At 48.7% G+C, this 20,905-nt stretch overlaps 1 protein-coding gene across 4 annotated transcripts in view; it reads left to right on the forward strand.

The window, feature by feature from the left end:
* Positions 1 to 20,905, forward strand: part of LOC147895538 (SET domain-containing protein) — a 154,763-nt gene that overhangs the window by 43,261 nt on the left and 90,597 nt on the right. For all 4 annotated transcript variants that reach the window (XM_087383936.1, XM_087383937.1, XM_087383935.1 and 1 more), the window contains 3 exons: positions 1,206 to 1,278; positions 19,141 to 19,187; positions 19,350 to 19,430. In XM_087383936.1, coding sequence (XP_087240062.1) covers positions 1,206 to 1,278; positions 19,141 to 19,187; positions 19,350 to 19,430 — 201 coding nt within the window. The remainder of the gene's footprint in view (positions 1 to 1,205; positions 1,279 to 19,140; positions 19,188 to 19,349; positions 19,431 to 20,905) is intronic.

The raw sequence follows: 20,905 nt of genomic DNA on the forward strand, positions 1-20,905 counted from the left end.
TGGGGTAGTGTTGGGGCATTGATCGAAGACTGTTTAGACTCTAGAGAGAAGTATGCCCGAGTGGAAAACTTGACTTTGGTAGGGCGGCGGCTTGAGGGAGAAGAGTGTGGTTTGGCATTCCCAAGTAGGGCAATCCCTGAGGACAGTGTAGGTGCCCTTCTCCTCGCACATCACCTACATTGACAAATGTCTAGAGCTAGCCTTCTCCTGTTGGACCCTCTCATAGGACAGATATTGGATTGAGCAACAAGTAGTGGATGAGTGCTAACTAGGGTTTGGTACCGGCGGCTCCGGACCAGAATTCGACCAAGGAACATCTCCTAGTTTTGCTTGTTGGTAGCACATGGTGGACTCCCCATTGGACCTTTGTTTATGGGGAGGGATGCTATAGCTATGACTATTGTATGGATGGGGGTCAGTCACATTCAGCACAGAAGATTTGGCAATGTTCGCTCAGGCAGTGGTACATCCGATGTGTCTTCATGTGGGAGATGGTATTCTAGCTGACAGAGGGATGGCACACCTCTGCAGAGATGGCATCTCCTGCAACCTGCTGAGTGGGAAGGCAGTTACAAGCTTTGAGATCCACGAGGCCACTCCATCTTCTAGATTGTATCCGGAGTTCTTTTGGAAGGAGAGTGTATGTATAATTATTGCTAGCAAAACAGTGCTTGGAACATTGAGTTAGTAAAATGTACCCTTATGATGGGGGGGCATCAGGGTTGCTGCTACTGTCATCCACATATGGCTGGGTCCCATCTATATCTTGGAGCGATTTGGGAGCAAGGTATAGAGGGTTCCAAGAAGACCGCAAGGTTTGGCCTGCGCATTCTCATGTATCGATGAATGTTCAATGTGCTAGAGAAGCAGGTTGCAAGGCAGCTAGGATTTTCCTTAAGCGTATCGTGGACAGCTAATATTTTGTGTGGTTCTCAAAGTTTTTAATGAAAGGTACCTTTTTCTGGAAAAAGAGAATGCTCTCCTAGGCTCATGGCAAGAGTTGGTAAAAGATTCATTGTGGAATCACGATTGAGGGCATGAAGGCAGTTGTGAGGATTTCCCCATTGTTGGCCGTATGGTATCGTTTACAGCTGTAGAGATATATCATATTAGTCAGTCCTTGTATTTAACACTTCTATGTTTTGTTTTCTGAAATCACGGATGATATGGCAGTGATTATGCACCTCCTTGGTACTTTTTTTCAGGTTTTAAAACAATGTCCACATATTTTTGGACAGAATGTCACGTCAGAGAGGTTTCGACATGCATATGCACTAGGTATGTTGTCAAATCCAAATCATAGCAAAGTGGTGTTTTTTCTTTTAACCCAAACTGTAAGTGGACATTTTACATATACTTGCATGTAGACACGCTGGACAAAATAGTTTTAACTTTTGTGGTGTTCTGTTTATAATGCCGGGTTTAACTTTCATGGTTGAAAGTGAAAGTCCATTGTATTAGAGTAGGATTACATTAAAGTTATGTTTTGCACACTCAAATATTGTCATCATGGTACTTATGCTGTTATGAAAGTAGATGAAAGTAGATGGAATGTTGTCATTTTGGACTTAGTTGGGTCATTGCAGTTGTGGATATATCTTAAAAACCCTATTATCTCAATTTTTTTTTCAATAGAAATTAAATTCAAGTTAATTCTAGTGCTTAAGGATATTTTCAATGAGCTATTAGGACTGCATGCATGCTTCTATTGTTCTCGAGACCTCGGAGTCTCATTATTTTGCACAATAGTTCTGCTATCCAAGTCCAAATGATTCTGGCCTGTCTGCACTCCCAATGGCAGTGCTGAGTAGATTGGTTGAACCAGCTGGTACCCACTTGAGTTGGATATCCCATTTAGTTCTTGTTTGTGCACAATGTAACCCACTTTACACACAATAATGTTTGATGCTTTTAACGATGCTATTTGATTTTTTGTAACATTTTTTCCAAAGGGACCGTTCACATGTAAGGTAGCAATTGCATTCATAAAAGGGCTTTGTTATTTGTCATTTTACACTTTTTATAGAGCATAGTTACAACAGGGAATTTCAAAATGAGATTTAGAAAAACTTTAAAATTTGTGAAGAATTAGAATTTGATTCGTACATCTAATAATGGTACTAAAGTGACCCTTTTAATGCATGTGCATTGTGCTATGAACCCCTCGAGCCTTTCCTTTGAAGCAATGCCTAAGTAGAAGCTGCGTTTAAGGTATGTGTTTAAGGAGAGGAAGGGAAAAGGATGAGAGGGGGGTGTAGAAACAAATGGGAATGGGATGGGGAATGTGACCTAGGTGCTGATTATGGATTCGAGGGGGCAGGAGGGAAATCAATGTCTTGATTATCCAGACTAGTTCTAAAAAGAAAAGGAGAATGTGCACATGGGGACACCCCCAAGAAACCAAAGGCTCCACGTACATGCCAGCCAGTAGCAAAATAACATTTCTCAACAAAGCCCACACCTCTGACTGACTCCCGGTGCACATTCAAAACGACATCAGAATTGGGGGAATTCTGACCAACCTGCCTCCAAAGTGCATATTGAAGACCCTAGTGTCCTCCCTATGACCTGAAGAGGGAGGTCTGTGCTTGAGAAAGCACCCATCCACGTCATACATCTAAGCTGTCGTCCATCCAGCTGAGCGATCCCCCAACCATTCCCTCCATAGTGCCCAGAAATGGCGTTTCTGGGTAACCGAAACGGTTCGCCGTTTCGGAAACCATAAACGGCGTTTCAGGCAGCCCTTTTTTTTTTTTTTTTTTTTTTTGGGTGTGTGGTTTTGTGCTTTTGCAGTGCCTTTGGAATTTCTCCAAGGAAACATATATATAGAGTAGCAATGTAAGAGCTTGTAGACACCAATGCTCAGCTATAGAAGCAAAAGTACCAGCACACACACACACACACACCTGCCTCAACCACCGAGGAAGAAGTTAGAACCCCATCGGCGGGTAGGGCAGTTTTTGCTCTCCCTCTCTAGTCTCTCCTCTTGCTCTCCTCTCATCCTACAACCCCCCTCTCAGCCCGCTGCCCCTCCTCCTTGCTCTCCTCAGCCCTTGCCCTCTCCTTGGAACTGTAATGGTACCTGATGGTCATAACCAGGGAACTTCTCGGAATCCTATACAGGTCACAACATAGTCTTTTATACAGAGACGCATCAGAGTCCAGAGCGCCCTCTTCCAGTAGTCAACGGATATACATGGGAGTCTGCCTACAGAGATGAGATGAGGGGTACAGGAGGAGTTCGAGGTTCAGGTGGAGTTGCAGTCCTTTTCAGATGCACACTTCTGGGGACCATTTCAGTAGAGCAGAGAGATACATATTCCAGATTTCTTTGGATCCGGATTCGGTACATAGACAGCCGGCGGGCTCTGTTTGTCGCAGTTTGCTACTTCCCCCCTAAGACCTCCTACTTTGCCAGAGATATCCGAGGTGATGATGAGACATCCCCATTTGCTACTCTTTATTAGTCCATCGTTGACTTCTCTAGCCGCAGAGAAGTCTTCCTAGTGGGGGACTTCAACGCGAGGACAAGGGCCTGTCAGGTACCACTTCTTGACTTCAGAGATGATTCTACTCTACTGCCAGGTATTGACCTTGAGGAGGTAGGTATGCTACGGGTTTCGGTTGACAGGTGAGGTCCATTCTCATCTTATGGGCAGGCTTTATTAGATCTCGGTCAGATACATGATCTCATTATCTACAATGGTCTTGACAGGTGGCCCGCCTCAGGTGGTTACATGCTTTCCACATGGGGGGGCCTCCAGCGTTGTTGATTACATCATGGGATCCCCTGCCTTCACATCTCGCATCACTGACTTCACTGTAGCACCTCTCCCCTTGGGGGCTGATCATACATACCTTTTCTTTAGCATCTCCACCCCTCTTCGCACAGCACCTTCCACCCCACTCAGTTCTTACTCCACCTACCATGATATACACTTTGATCGGGGTCATTCACCTCCTTAGTCTGGCCGTCTCTACATACTTCTCGCTTATATTGACTTCATACCCCTTTTAGAGGATCGTGCTGCCCTTGTCACCCGCTCACTACACGAGGCTGCCATTCACGCTTCCCCCCACACCACCCTCTCCACCCGTCCACCACCCCTTGGGACCGTACCCTGTAATAGTTGGTACGATGATGAGTGTAAGGCTTTACGCCGTTAGCTCAGATTCGAAACAAAAAACAGTCTTCCGAGCGCACCAGATACGCTACGCGAGTACCGTAGACTGGTACGGAGGAAGAAACTTGACTTCGTTCGTCGGAATGAGGAGGAGCTACTGAACATTTTGTTTAGTAACAACTCTAAGGACTTCTGGCGGAGATTTCTAGAAGGATGGTCCCCTCTGTCACTCACTAACACTCAGATCTGGTTTGATTATGCACGCACACTTTATGACATCCCAAATCAGCCAGTCCCTAATCTTTCACACATGCCTTGCCCCACATCTTGCACCCTCTTCACTAGAGGAGGGGTAAAGGATGCCGTAATGAAACTACATAATGGCCGAGCGAAGGATCATGAGGAGTTATGCACTGAGTTCATTGCATATGGGATTAACATCCTAGCCCCGATCTTAGCAAAGCTTTTTAATGAAGCTGTTTGTTTGGGGTTTCCACACACTTGGACCATTAACACTATCTCACCCACTTATCTTGGGGTTATCTTTTTCGGACCCAGCTTCACTATGATACCCGCGATGCAGGCACGCTTGAGCAGAGGGTATGCTTCATTGGCCAGACTAGTTTCATCATACACTTATCTTGGGGTTATCTTTTCTGGACCCAGCTTCACTATGACACCCGCGATGCATGCACGCTTGAGCAGAGGGTATGCTTCATTGGTTCACCTGTTGAGATAGTTTCATCATACACTTATCTTGGGGTTATCTTTTCCGGAGCTAGCTTCACTATGAGACCCGCGATGCAGGCACGCTTGAGCAGAGGGTATGCTTCATTGGCCAGACAAGAGAAGCAGTGCTTCCGCTCGCACTTTCAGAATCCACGCACCAAGGGGTTGCTTTTTGACTCCTTGGTTCGCCCAGCGGGGATGTACGACAACCCTTGTTGGGGGCCAGACTTGTCGGATACAGAGTGGGCCCGTGTGGAGCGGCTATAGGTTCTCATGTTATCATGGATGATTCGTTGTAAGCCATCCGTTCCTCATCAGATCATTCAGGCTGAGTTTGTGTCACCCCCTGTACAGCTAGATGCTGCATTTCAGGTCATCACGTACTTGTTCCGAGTTAGGGAATATGGGGATTACACCTTGGGGCGTAGTAGGCTACCATGGATAGCTCTATCCTCTTCTATGGCACTTGCAGCAATAGGGGACCAGAGGTGTTGGTATGCACGTACAGAGAGATGGTTTGAGCGACTGGGCTTCACATGGATAGACTGCCTTCCTTCTAGTACAGCATGGATGCTCCGTTCTCTCCCCTCCTATCACACGAGGTCAACCAGGTTATTCGTGAGGATCTACTATAGCTACGCACATTTCGGACCTGGTTGGGACCGAGTGAACTCCCAGTGAAGCTTAGCTTCTATAGAGATCACTTCTTACATATCACAGTGGAGGGTTTCATTGACCCACTAGGATACACGTAGATCCACCTACCCCACTCGCTAAGGGTCTCTCTTAGGTAGTTCCGGGTCTCTTCACACAGACTTCGCATCGAGAGCGGCAGAGCAGAGTGACTGCCCAGGGAGAGGCGCATATGCACACTGTGTGACGTATAGGAGGTTGAGATAGAGAAGCATTTCATCTTCAGGTGTCCTGTTTACTATGAGATCCGAGGGCGTTTCCACTGCCTCTTCAGGGATAGCTATGGGATTTTCGCCTGTTTCCTCTCCTACCCGGACCAGTGGTGTTTGGCAGGTTTCATTCATGAGGCACTTAGACACCGCGAGAGGATACTCCGAGCATGGAGACAGGAGCAGACTTCTTCCTCGGCTGATCCCTCTCAGAGCTCTATTACAGAGTTCTTTCAGCTAGATCACATGGACCCCCATGAGATGAGGCCTCGACATGACCGTGACCCAGAGCCTGTGATCCGATAGCTCAAACAGAGGGTCAACACACAGATCACACTTGGGGACATCCTCTCCTTGTTTCGAGTCGGAGCCCGACCGGCGGGGATCACAGTAGCCGTGGTCACAGCGGGGGTCACATGGGCTCCCACGAGACGAGGCCTCGACATGACCGTGACCCGGAGCCTATGACCCGACAGCTCAGACAGAGGGTCGACACACAGATCACACTTGGGGACATCCTCTCCTTGTTTGGAGTTGGAGCCCGACCGGCGGGGGTCACAGTAGCCCTGGTCAGACATAGAGCTATGACCAGAGGAGACGTGCCAGGACCGCACCTCTGAGTGGCCGACAACACTCTATTGCCGACTTCATGCCTCTAGTGCCTCATCCATCCTGATATCTTGCTGCCGCTGATGATGATGATGCTGAGATCGATATATAGTCGACCATGGTCATTCTGCATTTTTGCATTTTGCATTGGTATGGATGTTCGTTTAGTAGCTCCACTACCATAGCTTGTTGTATCAGGATTTTCACAGTCTCATAGACCCATCGGTCTTCCGAAGACTTTAATAAACTTTCTTTCTTTCTCCTCTCCTCCTTGCTCTCCTCTCCAACCTCTCCTTCCTTCTCTCCTCAGTGGTTGCCCTCTTCTCCTTGCTCTCCTCAGCCCTTACCCTCTCCTCTCCTCCTTGTTGTCCTCTCAGGCCTTGTTGTATGACATATGTATTAATAATAATTACATATATAATATATATTTTATTAGCCTTAAAACCGAAACTCCGAAACACCGTTTCCGTTTCCCCGTTTTCGAAACTCCTGGGAACTATGATTCCCTCTTAGGTGAGTGGTCAGTTGAAGTCTATGCTCTTTAGGAAGGTCCTTGAAAACTTTCTAACAGCCCAAAGAGCAATCATGACCTCTGGGAATCACTGATAATGAAGCGTTGAAATATATACTTAATAAGCTGAATTTGTCTGACACTGTCACTAAGTGGCCACATCCATTCCTAGAGTTTGAGTTGCTGGTCCGCTGTGGAGGCTCTACCAGCCAATTTGATCTTAGATAAAAGGCTGGTGGTGAAGCCTTTAAACGAGAATAGGAAAGTGAAGTAGTCCTATTGGTTGACTCGTGATGATGCCAAGATAAAAGATATAATACTCGAATGCTATGCTCTCCCTTCCCTAGTAAAAAGAAAAAGAAGAGTGGCAAATTTCACGAAACTCTAGAACCCTCTCCTTTGGCTTCCTAGGTCCCCCCCTCCATTGACTTTGTAGACATCACCGTGTTGTGATTCATCTTGCACTGATTTCAGCCTTACCTATAGTTACCCACTTCAATGTCCTTAGTTTATGCATTTTTTAGAATTTCTCTGGCGCTTTCTAAATAGTCTTAAGCCATACAAACGTACCATTTCCCTTTACAAGTATGTGTAGGTGATCACTGATGGGAAGGAGAAGGTATTCAATTTTTTGGTTCTTTATAGAAAATGTGTTGTCTTTGCTTGGCATGATTGGAAGGTTTTTCCACTTTTTGGTGATTAAGAATAGGTTTTCAATGTAATGGATTATCGACAGTTGGGTATATTTCTTGCCTTTTTTAGTTATTATTTCTTTTGTGCAGTTCTGGTTTGTTTCTCATTGACTTGATAGAGATAACGTTGCATCTACTTTGTTTTGAAAGTAGATGTTCAAATGTGTTTAGAATTCCCATGGGTTTTACTGTTATTTTTAGTTGGTTGGATTGTAGGGCTCACACATTCCAGGAGTCAGATTGGAGATTGGTTACATGCGAGTTTAGCGCTAGAGGGAGACCACATTGAGGAGGTCACCATCTACAGACGAGGAGTCTTTCTTCTCCAGCTTTGCTCACGTGACACCACCTTGGCATTGGTAGAGCAGAGCCCCATCTACATTGGTCTGCACCTTGTTTATCTTTTTCCTTGGTACCATGGCTTCACGGTAGAGGACATGAAGTTGACGCATCATGTGCCTCGCTTTTCGATGATGATCCGCTTCCCAAGGCTCCCCAAGGAGTATAGGCCCATTCTTCACTCTATTGGTAGAGCATTTGGCACAGTATTAGAGTGCCCCCCGAAGTCAACAACTACGGTGGTAGCAGAGGAGGGTGTCCCAAGACTCAGACTAGTGGTAGAGGACCATGAGTTCCTCCCGGAGTGGATCCTCCTTGAGACGCGAGGGGGGTGAGCTCCTCCAGAGGCTTATGGTGTCAGGTTTACCAGGTCAGTGCCTTCGATGTGGAGAGCGGGGACATTTGGCTAGGGATTGTCCTCGCGGTCAGCGACGGTCCCCCCCTCAGCAAGATCACCAGTTGGTACCACAAGCAGACAGGTTGAGCCTCCCTCGATGGCAGCAGTAGTAATAGTCTCAGACCCCCCCTAGGTTCGACAGAGTCAGCAGCAGCGGGAGGCCCAGGAGACGAGGAACCACCAACCTAGCAGGCTGCAGCAACAGGAGGATTCCCACACCCCTTGGGTGACACCCTTAGAGGGAGAGTGGACCAAGGTGGTCAAGAAGAAGCCCAACAAGTGGGCGTGTAAGCGTCGCAAGCAGCGTGCTCGAGGTACAAAGAGAGCGAGAGCGGAGTGAGAGGCAACCACGGAGGACTAGCCAGGGGACCAGCTCCAAGCGATCCACCCCCCCCCCCCCTCCCCCTCCCCCTCCCCCGGGGTTGGGGCCCAGGTTGCTCCAAGGGATCCTGCTAGAGCGGAGGTCCAGCGCTTGCAGCTGCATGCACGCCAGCAACATTATTTGACGTTCGGATTACCGAGGCCTAGACAAAGTGCCTAGCCACGGGAGCAGAGGAGGAGGCCTAGAGTTCTAGTTCACTGGGACAACATGGAGATCAAGCCTTGCTTCCGATCCCTCTCCCTCCTAGCCCCCTAGATCCCTACCCCGTATTCCCTCGGCCCCCTCTGCCTTCCGTCCTTCCTGCTATGGTCACCCTCACCACTTGCCCCCCCTTCCCCCGCCTCTCCTTCCTCTGCCTTAGCAAGACCTTCAGTTTCGCCCTCCTTTCGTCCCTCCCCCACCCGTCCAGGACCCCTTGCCTTCCGGCAAGGACCAAGGTGCGTCGTCCTCGGCCTCCCCATTGTCACAGCAGAAGACCTCCCCTCCTGCTTATCCCCTAGCTTCTAGGAGGGCTCTAGCGGGGGATATTCGTCCTCCCAATCATCCTACTCTTGTCACTAGAGATCACGCTATTGATCTTGCAGCCCTAAGAAGGGGGCTCGATCAACGTGGTGGGCTCCCGCACGCATCCGGTTTGGGGCTTCCAGCTTGCGGCCATATGGGCAAAGAAGTGGAACCCAGAGCTGTTGGATGCCATGCTGAGTGACGAGTTGTCGCGCATGATGGACGAGTGGATGGGTCTGTAGGGCTTGGACTTATGGCTTGACCACGGTGTTGCAATACATTTTCAGTTGGGTTTTTACTGGGGAGCAACCGAGCCTGAGCAGACATTTGGAGGCCCCTTTCATAGACCAGGAGCTCAGGGAGGCCCTCAAAGCCCTCCCCCCCAAGGGAGGATGGCTTGACTCGGACGTTTTTCCTAAGCTTCTGGGAGCACATCAACACGCCCTTTTGCCTGGCTTGGCAAGAGATCTTCAACTCAGGCATGCTCCCACAGTCCTTGAGTCGAGGTTGGATTTGTCTGATTCCAAAAGAGAGGCATAGGTTAGACATTTGCCAGTGGAGACCAATCACATTGTTGGATACCGATTACAATATCTTAGCCAAGGTCTTGAGTTTGCGGTTGCGGCCCTAGCCCTCGGCCATTATCCACAACAAGCAGACAGGTTTTGTGCACGAGCTGAGCATCTTGGACAACATTTTCACTTTTTGGGAGGCAGTGGATTGGGCCAGGGATGAGTCGTAGCCCCTTGCCATTCTCCTCTTGGATTTCGAGAAGGCCTACAACAGAGTGGAGTGGTCTTCCTGGAGGGCACAATGCAACGCTTGAGTTTCTCGGACAGGTGGATTCGAGGGGTATCGCCTCTCTATGCAGGGAGCTCCGACCAGGTGATCATTGGCAGTCACACAAAGGAGAGCTTCTCTCTTTCCCGGTCTATTCGATAGGGCTTGTCCTCTCGCCCCCTTTCTCATTCTCTTTGTAGCTGAGGCCTTGGGATATTTCTTGCGCTCCCAGACGGCAGGCCTCATAGGGATGAGGCTCCCCGTCAGGCAGGAGGAGCTTCTAGACTCAAAGTTTGCAAACGACACATCCCTTTTTGTCGAGGGTATCACAACGAGCCTAGAGGTGGTCAGGGGTGCTCTAGCCATTTACTGCGAAGCGTCCGGGGCTAGAATCAATTGGATCAAATCCGTTGGCTTCTTCACAGAATCAAAGGCAGTCCAAGAGGTTCGAGATTGGGGTTCGTACTTTGGCTTTCGGTGGATTTTGCGGGGGCAGATTGTGATGTTGGCTGCCAAGTTGGGTTAGATATTACAATAGAGTAGCAGAGTGTGCGGCGAAAGCTCTTGTAGTGGACCTCATCTAAACTCTCTCTCGTAGTAGAGCAATGGTATTTAATCAGATTCTCCTCGTCACGGCCTAGTACATTGCCTCATGCTAGTGCTTCCACCGAGGCTGCATGGGCAGGTTTGGCGGATGGCAAAAGAACACCAGAGCCATAATCGCCTAATAGATAGTGATCCTATCGCAAGCACGAGGAGGTTTGGGTATCATTGATTCGGAGATGCAAAGCAGAGCCTTCTTGGGCAAGTTGGTCGTCCGCGGTCTCACCCCAGGCGGAAAGACTTGGAAACTCCTCTTACAGTGCGGTCTCCTGGGGAACACCCCTCGTACAGGGGGCAGTGGCAGCAATCACACAGATGGATCTTTTTGGAGAGGCCCTCACCGGGAAGGGCTCCCCCTTGATGAGGAGCCTCTTTCGTGTTTGGCAGTGCCTTTCCAGCGGACTCATTCGGGCCAGCCCATTGTGCAGGGAGGAGTTTGAGTGTCAACCACTCATGTGGCACCTAGAGGTCTGAGACTCGAAGGGGTGTATGCTAGACTACGGACACAAATTGGTTGGGCACAGTGGGACAATGGCCCATCAAGGCCGTTTGGGGTCTAGAAGATGCTTTCGAGTTTGGAGCGCCTTTCCAGTGGACTCATTCGAGCTAGCCCATCTTGCATGGAGGAGTTTGAACGTCAGCGGCTCATGTGGCACCTAGAGGTCCGAGACTCGCTTCGAAGGGACGTATGCTAGGGTAGCAGATACACATTGGTTGGGCACAGTGGGACAGTGGCCCATCGAGGTCATTTGGGGTCTAGAAGAGGCTTCCGCGAGAGGCAGTAGCCAGGACACATGCGCTTTTTCACCTGAGAGAGGCAGACACCCGTATGACAAAGATCGTATGACAAAGATTGAGACAACGATCCCAGACTCTTGGTGGGAGGGGCTTAGGTCACCTTGGACACCGCACTACTGGGCCGGTCAGTTCTCGTGGATAAGGATGCCTCTCAAGATACGCTTCTTCCAGGAGACTCTCCTCTCTTGTTGCCACCGCTTCTACAGGGTGGGACTAGGGGGCCTCCTATAGGCTGAGTCGGTGAGTGACGGGGGGGGAGGCGGCAGATTTGGAGGAGCTAGAGTGGTGGCAGATCAAGGTAGTAGGCCGTCTAGGCAAGGCCTGGCACAGACGTAGTTCTCGCAGGATCAGAGGAAGCAATTTGGTGCCTTTGGCTTTGGGAGGGCCGGCCTCTTTTTCAGAGCTTTTGGGAGCTTGTTTGTACCCCACTACGGTTGGTATGCTAGGAGTCTTTGACTCAAGCTCACTCCTTCAGTCGTTTTTTTTGGGGGTTTTTTTGCAAAGAAAGAAGCCTTCTATTAATGCTTGAAAAACTTCATACAAAATAGCAGCCCCGAAGGTGCTGAGTATGGTAAAAACGGATAAAGGCTGATAGAAGAAAAACCAGCCTGTTCCAGAGAAACCCAGCTCACTGCCTAGGGAATCTCTAGTACAGGGGCTAACAGTCACGTGGGGGGACTATACAACTAGTGAATCCCTCGCAGAGTGAATATGTAGAAAACTCCTGCAGGCCAAGCGTTGCAGAAACGTGTGCGCATCACGATAATTGCCCTAGAGCCCGGAGTTCGGTAAGTTGGAGAGACCTCATCAATCTAAAACGCGTGACCTCCCTCAGTCAACCAGGCCACCATCCGCCAGGTGTAGTCCCTTTGAAGGCACTGCATGCGTGTCAGAATCCTTAGGGCTTCCATCTAGATCATCTCTACGCTACGACTACTCCAAAGACAGTGAGGGATCGTCTCCAGAACACCAGTAGAGCAATAGTGACACTGCCCCTCCACCCGCATCTACTCCAACCATAGGCGGCCAGCCATAAAAAGTAGGAGATCTTCCTCGGCTGCAAACTGGACCATAGGCGCGTCCAAAACTTGAAACGGACCTCCTGGGGCACCCTCTGGGCCACCCAATGCCTCTCCCTCGAAGGGGTTCATGTTGAAGAGTCCATTTGAAGCCTCCTGCCAATCCGAGTGGTATAGGAAAAGAAGGGCACCTCGTCCACCTGCTCAATAAGGCCGATCCTATAAGGCCAACCACTCTCCCGGATCCCATTGTACCTCCCTCAGGGGCCTACCTTCCCAAAGCTAGAGGCTCCATCTAGGCCCATCTTGCTCTGGGATGCTGCGAGGATCGATGTGCCACTCCTTCCCCAATCGGACCACAACTCTGATCATCTGCCAATGAATCCCATCCAGACTCGCGTCCATCTGTGTGTCTCTCTCAGTGAATGCATGAAGTAGGCTTCAGGCCCTACACGGAAGAAATCAGGCTGCTTGCTGCCTTGCTGAATCATCATCCTCAAAGGGACCCAACCAACAACTGTCCACAATCCACATGCGGAGTCCCTCCCACCAAGACTCAGAGATGGCTAGGTCAATCTCCCTCATCTGCTGCCTTGCCCCCTCACAAATGTGCTATGGCTCCAAGCCTTGCCTCCATGGGTAATCTGCTCCATTTGCCAAAGGAGCAGACTTGCCCATTGTCCCACTGTGCCCATCAAATGTGAGTCCATTGTCCTAGCATACGTTCATTCTGATCCCTGATCTCTGGTGCCAAAGGAGAGGTTGACACTCGAACTCCTCTCTGCAATGGGGCTGAGCATGGATGAGACCCCCTGTTAACCTCTGCCATACCTTGTGGAGGCTCCTCATCATGGGGGAACCCTTCCTCATAAGGGGGGCCTTTGAGAAGAACCATCTGTGTAAATGTGCTGCCAGTGCCCCCAGTGCGTGGGTGTTCCTGAGAAGCCCTCGTTGTAAAAGGAGCTTCCAAGGCTCTGTACCATGGGTGAGGCTGCACACCACCAACTTGCCCAAGAGGGCTCTGCTCTGCATCTCCGATTCAATGATACCCAAGCCTCCCAATGCTTGCGGTGGCATAATCATCGTCTGCCAAGCGACCCGGGCTCTGGTGTTCATCGTGCTGTCCGAACCTGCCTAAATGAAATTCCAAACCAAGGGTATAGTAGCCTCTCAAGAAACCCATCATTTCGCCTCTGGCCAAATGAGAAGAGAAGGCTGCAAGGAATCCTACTAAACTCTAGCTCTCTCCACGGGTCTCTGCCACTAATCGTGAAGATGAACTGCTCCCATGTGCTCCGCTCTGTTGCTGACATCTCGAAAAATGAGGCACCCCCTTGCTTGTCCTTCCCAAACTCTAGGTTGTTGAAGTCTTCTCCAACGATCTACGAGTCAACATCTGGCAGACACTCTGTCAGCCTCTTCCAAAAGGCTAGACGATGCTGTTTGCCGGCCAGGGTATACACATTGAGGATGGCAATCCTAGACTCTCCCATCCTGACGCCCATCCAAACTGCTCGCCCTAGGATAAGCTCACCCTGATCGTATACCTTTGGGGCCACCGTCTAGGAGACCGAAATGCAGACTCCTGCGCTCCATCCTACGGCAGGGGAGCACTTCTCCGGGCCTTTCTCTCTCTCTCAGGTGATTGTGCGGTAGGATGTCTGATGTTGAGAACATGTGTTCGTGTATCAAAAGGAAGTCCACTGCTCACCCTACCACTGCCCTCTGCAACTCCTGCCGAAGAATCAGGTACTGCGGCTGACTACGTGCATAGTCATGGAGCCCATGCACGTTCCAACTCGCTATGGCTTAACTCATGAGGGCGGGGAGGCAGGAAACAAGGCTTGCCTGTGGGTGGGTGCCTGCTCTAGAAAAGCTGCCTTTTGTGACTTTGAGGAGGGTTGGAGGACGAGTAGTCCATGTCCGTGCGACGGCGTACCAAGGTGGACACTGGCTCTATGTGAATCTTCCGTGCCCATTGCAACATGAAGGAGATGTCCACTCCGAACATCTCAGCACACTTTTGGAGTGGCCAATAGTGTGCCGGATCAATCCTTGCCTTAGGCGGCAATCTGATAACCCCTACTTTCAAACCATAGATCGGCTTCTCCCGCGTGAAGCTCAACTGGAAGTTCACTTCACCACCAAAGATCTAGTCCCAGTGAACCCATCAAATCGTCCATCATGCGTGAGATCTAATCCCCCATCATAGCATCAAATACCCTCGGGGTCCCCTTCTCCAACCCTATGGAGGCGAAAAACTGGATGTGTCTGGGAGCCCACTACGCTGATCGAACCTCCTTTCTGGGGCTGCAAGATCATGAGCGTCACTTCCAGTGGTAGAGGGTAAGAGTCTGCGATCTCCAGGTAATTCCAAGGTCCCAATCTCCAAAAGTCTATTGGGAGAGGTCGCCCAGGCTGAAGTTTGGGAGCTGCTGATCGGGAGGACGATCCCCTGCCCTCTGAATGCCCCCCGAAATGGGAGGGTTGAGAAGGGAGGGGGACAAGCCGTTGAGACAAGGAAGCGGAGGGGGAAGTGGTCGTGCCCTTGCCTGTTGGCAGGGGAGCCGAGGTAAGTCTGATAGGGGGGGTGGGAGGCTGAAGAAGCTGCTATGGAGGAGGGGGCCAGGGTAGAGGGAGGGAGGTGAGATGGGGAGGCGGGGGGAGGGGGACGGGTGGTGAGGATGACCATAGCAGGAGTGGCGAGGGGGGGGAGCGTGGGAGGAGGGGGAGGGTGTGGAGAGGGAGAGGGGTCCAGAGGGGGAGGGGGGTAGCAGGGAATAGGGGCAGTCACAGGATGGCCTCATGCTCTAACAACGAACTCACATAGTGTGGGCACAATGGCGCAGTAGATCAAGCAACTCTTTTGGGACGTGAGTAGTGGTAGCACAGGGTAGAGGCACAGCTCGTAGCTTTAGCTCATCTTCGTGGGACAGGTTTGCACATGAGAGAGATAGACGCAGCCAATCTTGAGTTGTAGCAGCCAACACTTCAGCCTTGGACATATAGCAGATGGTTGGGTCACTTTTCGAAGAAAGGGGTACCCTTGAGATTATGATAAGGAGAGAGAAGAACTGAGAGCCAGTTGCTTCATAGAGGAGCAGGGAGGGCTCCTACAGTCAGTGACTGAGGGTGACTGAGAGATGGATGGAGTGTGGATTTGATACATTAGCAGATGATCAGGGTAGTGGGCTGCTTGGACAAGGAATGGTTCATAGAGAGTGGTTTTGGCCGTCTAGAGTAGGCCACATAGACGAAGTGGATGAGGTGGCCTCCTTTTCGTACACGACACGGATAGGTAGGTGGATCCAGATGGAGGCAATGGCATGGACTTCTTCGAGAGAGAGACCCTAGGACGAGCAGCATGTGCCCCACGAGGTCAGATGGAGATTCGGGACGCGTCTATGGTCTAGCTAGTGGCCGCAGAAGATTTCTTACTTCTTTTGACTGGTCGCCCATAGGGTTTGCCTGTAGGCCCTTGGTTGGAGTAGATGCGAGTGGATGGGAGCTGCCACTGCTGCACAGATGGATTTCTACGAACGATCTTGCATTGTGTATGGAGTTGCCCTAGTGCTCAGAGGATCTGGTTGGGATCACTACGGATTGTGGCTCGACCAGCCACAGAAGATTCAGCAGGACTTCACTTGGAGCATGGTGGTTTGGCCAACAGAGGTGGGCCATGCCTTCCACATTGATGAGGTCCCTAGCCTAAAACATGCAAAGACAAGGCATTCACATGATAGAGCTTCATATGGCACCCCCACTTGCTCGGCATCACCCTCTCTCCAGAGGACTGCGTGTGGGAGACTGTGGCCAGCATCATGGCATAGAACATATGGGTTGCTTTCTTTGTGCAGCCTAGTGATGGGCGAGCACAAAGTCCCACCTGAGGCCACAAAGTCCCACCAGCGGCCACTTTGGTCGCCATCAGTATGTTATCTACACCCATGCGCGCCACTTGGGAGCACGGGACGTTGGATTCTAGAGTGACTGCTGAAGGGCAAGAGTGTTTCTGCAAGGCTTGGCCTGCAGGTATCTTCTACAGCCTCACGCCGCGAGGGATTCACTGGTTGTATAGTCCTCCTCCCTAGCTATTAGCCCCTATTCTAGAGATTCCCTAGGCGGTGAGCTGGGTTCTTTGGAAACAGGCTGGTCTTCTTTCAGCCAGTTTTTCTCTGATTTTGTTTCCCCTAGTAAACACTTCTAAGACAGCTACTGACTTGTATGGTTGGTTTTTATAAGCATTACTAGAAGTTTCTTTCCTTTGTTAAAAAAAAGGAAGTATATAGTATATACCCAAGGCCACTTCAGCTCATGCAGAGCAAAGCTTTTATCCCTTTTGCTGATTATGGATAAGAGTTATTGAGTTCCACTTTTGCTGATAGTTCAATTTCATTTGGAATATCCAATTGGCACAAGACAACATGGTACTAGCGTTTGTCCAGTGGACTTCCCGCCCTTTGCACACGCTAGGAGAGTTTCAGAGAGGGCAGATGCTTCCATCACCAATTTGGAAAGCGATACCAGGCTTCTTCCTCCCACTGATAAGGATTATTAGCTAGAATATTGATGTTCTTGGTGGTATTCCTCATCATCACCAAAGACAATTGATACACTATCAACTACATTCATAGATCTCACGGGGACCCATTGATATTCTTTTTATCCAAGAGCAGAAATAGAATAATACAATCGCATACAGTCAAGTAAGTTGCTATTTGGTCATACTTTTTGGCTGTTGTCCTTGGCACGACGGGACAGCCTTGCATTTCAGATTAAGCCACCATTCTCCCTCTTATGGTTGGCCATGGTATCATTATTTCCTCTAAGGCTCAATGGATAAATAGACGCAATCACGGCTTCTTCAATCTATGTTCCCAACAAAATAGGGGAAAGAATTCTTATCTTGAATGAATTGCTCTCTTGGGCCCCTAACATTGATTCATGGATAATGGGAAGTGACTTCAACATGAACCCTTTCATGCCTCTCCACAGTTGCCACTATTTTCTTGGTCAAATAGGAGATGCTTGAGGTCCATGCATGGATTGACAAATTTTACGTGGATGATTGGAATTTGGATAGAGGTGGCACTATTTGCATTGCCAACAGGTGTCAGCAAATCCCTGCATGTAGTTCGAACAACCAAAGACGTGAAAGAGGCCTCCAAAATCGGCCAAAGCATGCCCTTGATTAGGTTGAAGAACTTGAATGAGCTGAAGGAGAAAGAAAGTGATCAAGAGTTTGAGAAGGCATATGATGGACATGAGAAGGAGTCTCCTGATCAAAGGGAGCAAGCACAACTACCATCTCTTACTATTCTCCATCTTTGTTGAGGAGGACTACATAGTTACCAGGGAGCACTACTTCGTCCATATGGAACTTAGGAATGCGGTTTTGCTCAGGATGACTATTGGGAATTCCTAGGGAACATTAAGCGTATGGAAGAGCAAAGGAACGTCTAGAGAACGTCTAGGGAACACCTAGTTCCACAAGGACTAGTCACGAAGCGATTGTTTCAGCTTTGTAGGAGCCAAGGAGTTCTTTTTTGTGTCCAACTTGAACCGGTCTATAAGACGGAAGTGTGGGGAAGGTAGTGCTCTCCGGAGCTTCCCCCCCAAGTTGCAAACAGATTGGGACAATGGGCCATTGATTGTGGAAAGGTATTATTTCCAAAGTCCATCTGATCATTCCTCCATCCCTCGGGATTAGGAGGCCAATACCTTGGTACCTAGGGCCTGTGATGGTGGGGAGGGCTGACGATAAACTTGTGGAAGTCCCAGGAACCTGATGAACAAAGAGATGATCCGCCTGTTCTCTTCGAGTGGGTCAAAGTCCAAATAAAAAGAGAGAAGAACACCTTCTTGGAAGAGAGAGATAGAGGGCTGGCTTGAAGCATCTGTGTTGCAATGTTTGCTGAATCAAAAGCCACCGAAAGAAACCTCTAAACAAAAGCAGACATTGGATAAGTTCATGGAGGGGTCAAGAGGTAAGGCAGAGAGCATCCAACTCCTATCATGACTGCTTGAAGGGTGGGTGGGAGCAATCCATGAATGCGAGCAAAGAGTGTTGTGGAATTTCCTGTTCCCTGTTTTTTTAAGTTGTTGCAACTCGTCTTTTGAGAAAAGACACATTTTGGCAGCCAAAGACGCGGAAGAAGGATTGGTTGAAGGTGAAGACATTCGCCGATCTTTAAAAGGGAGGTTGGCTCAAAACTAGAGGGAGAATCGAGTCAGAAACTAACAAAAAGGGGATAAATAAAGGGGAAATTATTAGAAGGCAGGGCTGGACTGGCGAGGGAGGGGATGGGGGGAGGGCAGAGGGGCTAGGAAAGAGGGCGAGAAGCCCAGAGAGGCGAATGAAGGAGGAGGTGGGCGAGAGGGAGATGGGACTGGGGCTGTACGGCCCTGTATGGGCATTTGTAGGTTGTACAGTGACAGGTGGGGGACTGGGAAGGATGGTGGAGAGGCTGGGGCGGAGGGCAACTACAGGGGGAGCTGGAAATGGGCAGAAACGAGGTGAGGGGGAACAGGTTGAGCAGAAGGGGGAGGCGAAGCATCCCGTTTTTTCAATGAATTAATATTTATTAATACTTTTTCGTGGTGTCATGGTTTTGATTTGGCATCTTGGTAGATTCCCACGACTAGCTATGAATGTGCTTTCCTATAGGATATTGTGCTTTGCGGGGCTTATGAACCTCTTTGTTCTCCATAGTGTGCTAACCCATATCACCCTTGCGATGTTTTGGGACAGTGAATTCACGAGCATGGGGGGTCGATCCAGAAAATACAGTTGGCTTGGTAAATCTTCTGTGATGACTCCTCCTAGTTTACCAAACATAGTGTCCTTTCTATGCTAACACAATAATGTTTCAGCATGCGATATCAGAAGTGCCATGATGATATATTATACACATGGTCTTAAATTGCTTTTAAAGAGCATTTCTTTGTTGATTTCTGTAGGTGCCATTTGTTGATTTTTTCAATCATGATGCAAACTGTCAGTCATTCCTATCTTTTGATAATGAGTACGAATATGCAGAGGTATGCATATACTGGTTATTTTGAAGGCAATTTGCAGCATGCCAGCAAACACATATGATCAGTGTTGTCATGTCTCCATTGCAAATACATAGGCATCTCTAAGATATGAAAAATGTTACACTCGCAAGTGTATTTATCATTTTTTATCTCTTGTACATCTACATGGGATCTATAGTTCCACATGTTGTCTCTTGTCTTTTACCCCATTTCTCACATTCAATCTTTATCTTCCAAAATAGTGTGGGGCATTTTTTCCTCTCCATCCATAGTCTTCGCTTTTTGCCATCATTTGGTCTTTTCCCTTTCCCATTTATTCCTGCATCGTTGTCTTACTATAGTGGTAGGTTCTGCCTTTTTAATTTTGTGCGAAATGTGTATTAGGAATTGTCTTTTTGTCCTCACATATCTCCTTTTCTCCTTACTGCCTTAAATGAAAGACAAATAAATTCCAATTTTCTCTACTACCCTATCATTTGTGAAGTTGATTGCTTTCAGATATTGCATCTGAAGAAACCCTCAGTGGAGAGGGTCTTGGCAAGGATGATTTTCTGCTGTACATCCATGTCTTTGTAAGGGACTTTTGTGGCAGCTACCGTGCTTCTTACAAGCTCTGCTAAACAACTTGATTATGTCTCATTCCAAAAGCAGAAGATTGGCTGATACTGCATGGTTGCTGTCTTTGGTATGAGAAATACGGTGTCTTGAGAGCTTCACTGCAAAACTCAATTTTTGGGACTAATGTTCATTTCTACGAATGCCTGAGTAGTTCTTAAGCAATAGAGTCATTTGCCGCATAACTGTTGGGAGTAAGAAAGATAAATTGTCCACTTTAACCTTTAGTGCCAAGCATCTCGCTGCACACCAAGGATGTCTTCACAATTTCATAGCCAAAATCACCAGCCTCGGAGTCCCCCAAACTTGAGCATTGAGAGAACAAGAGTACTTACATGAGGTAATTTATATTGAGAAACCCTTCTCTTTTGGGCTTAGTTTTACCTCCTGTAGTAAAAATACTTGTTCTTCCCTATGCTGTAAGAACAAGGCAAAACCCTTCATTTTTAAAGGTCACCTGCGTCTCTGATATTCTATGACACAACAAAAGACACCGTGTAGATATTTTCCTTGCTCTTTATCCTGGGTGTCTCCATTTTGCATGCCTCCTTGGTTTTACTCAATTAAGGCTATATAATGGATTAAAGAGAGCTGGAGAATTCACACCTTGGTGCAGCTATGAGTTCAGAAATGCCCCTTCACATATATAACTCAATGGGCGAGTGTCAAATTGTAAATTTGGAACATGGCTTGAATCCCTTCTAGTCTGTCAAGAGCATTCATGATTTTCTTGTTTGGAATAAAGTGAGCCATTTTGATCAATCTGCAACAATGAAACACACATAATTGTGGCCCTCTTTGTCTTGGGAAATTCATTAACAGATGCCATCGAGATGGCATCACACCTTCCTTTTTTGTCACAC

Source organism: Dipteris shenzhenensis, chromosome 13 (assembly GCF_047967505.1).
Source record: "Dipteris shenzhenensis isolate YYH24624 ecotype China chromosome 13, Dip_SZ_1.0, whole genome shotgun sequence".
Lineage (NCBI taxonomy): Eukaryota > Viridiplantae > Streptophyta > Polypodiopsida > Gleicheniales > Dipteridaceae > Dipteris > Dipteris shenzhenensis.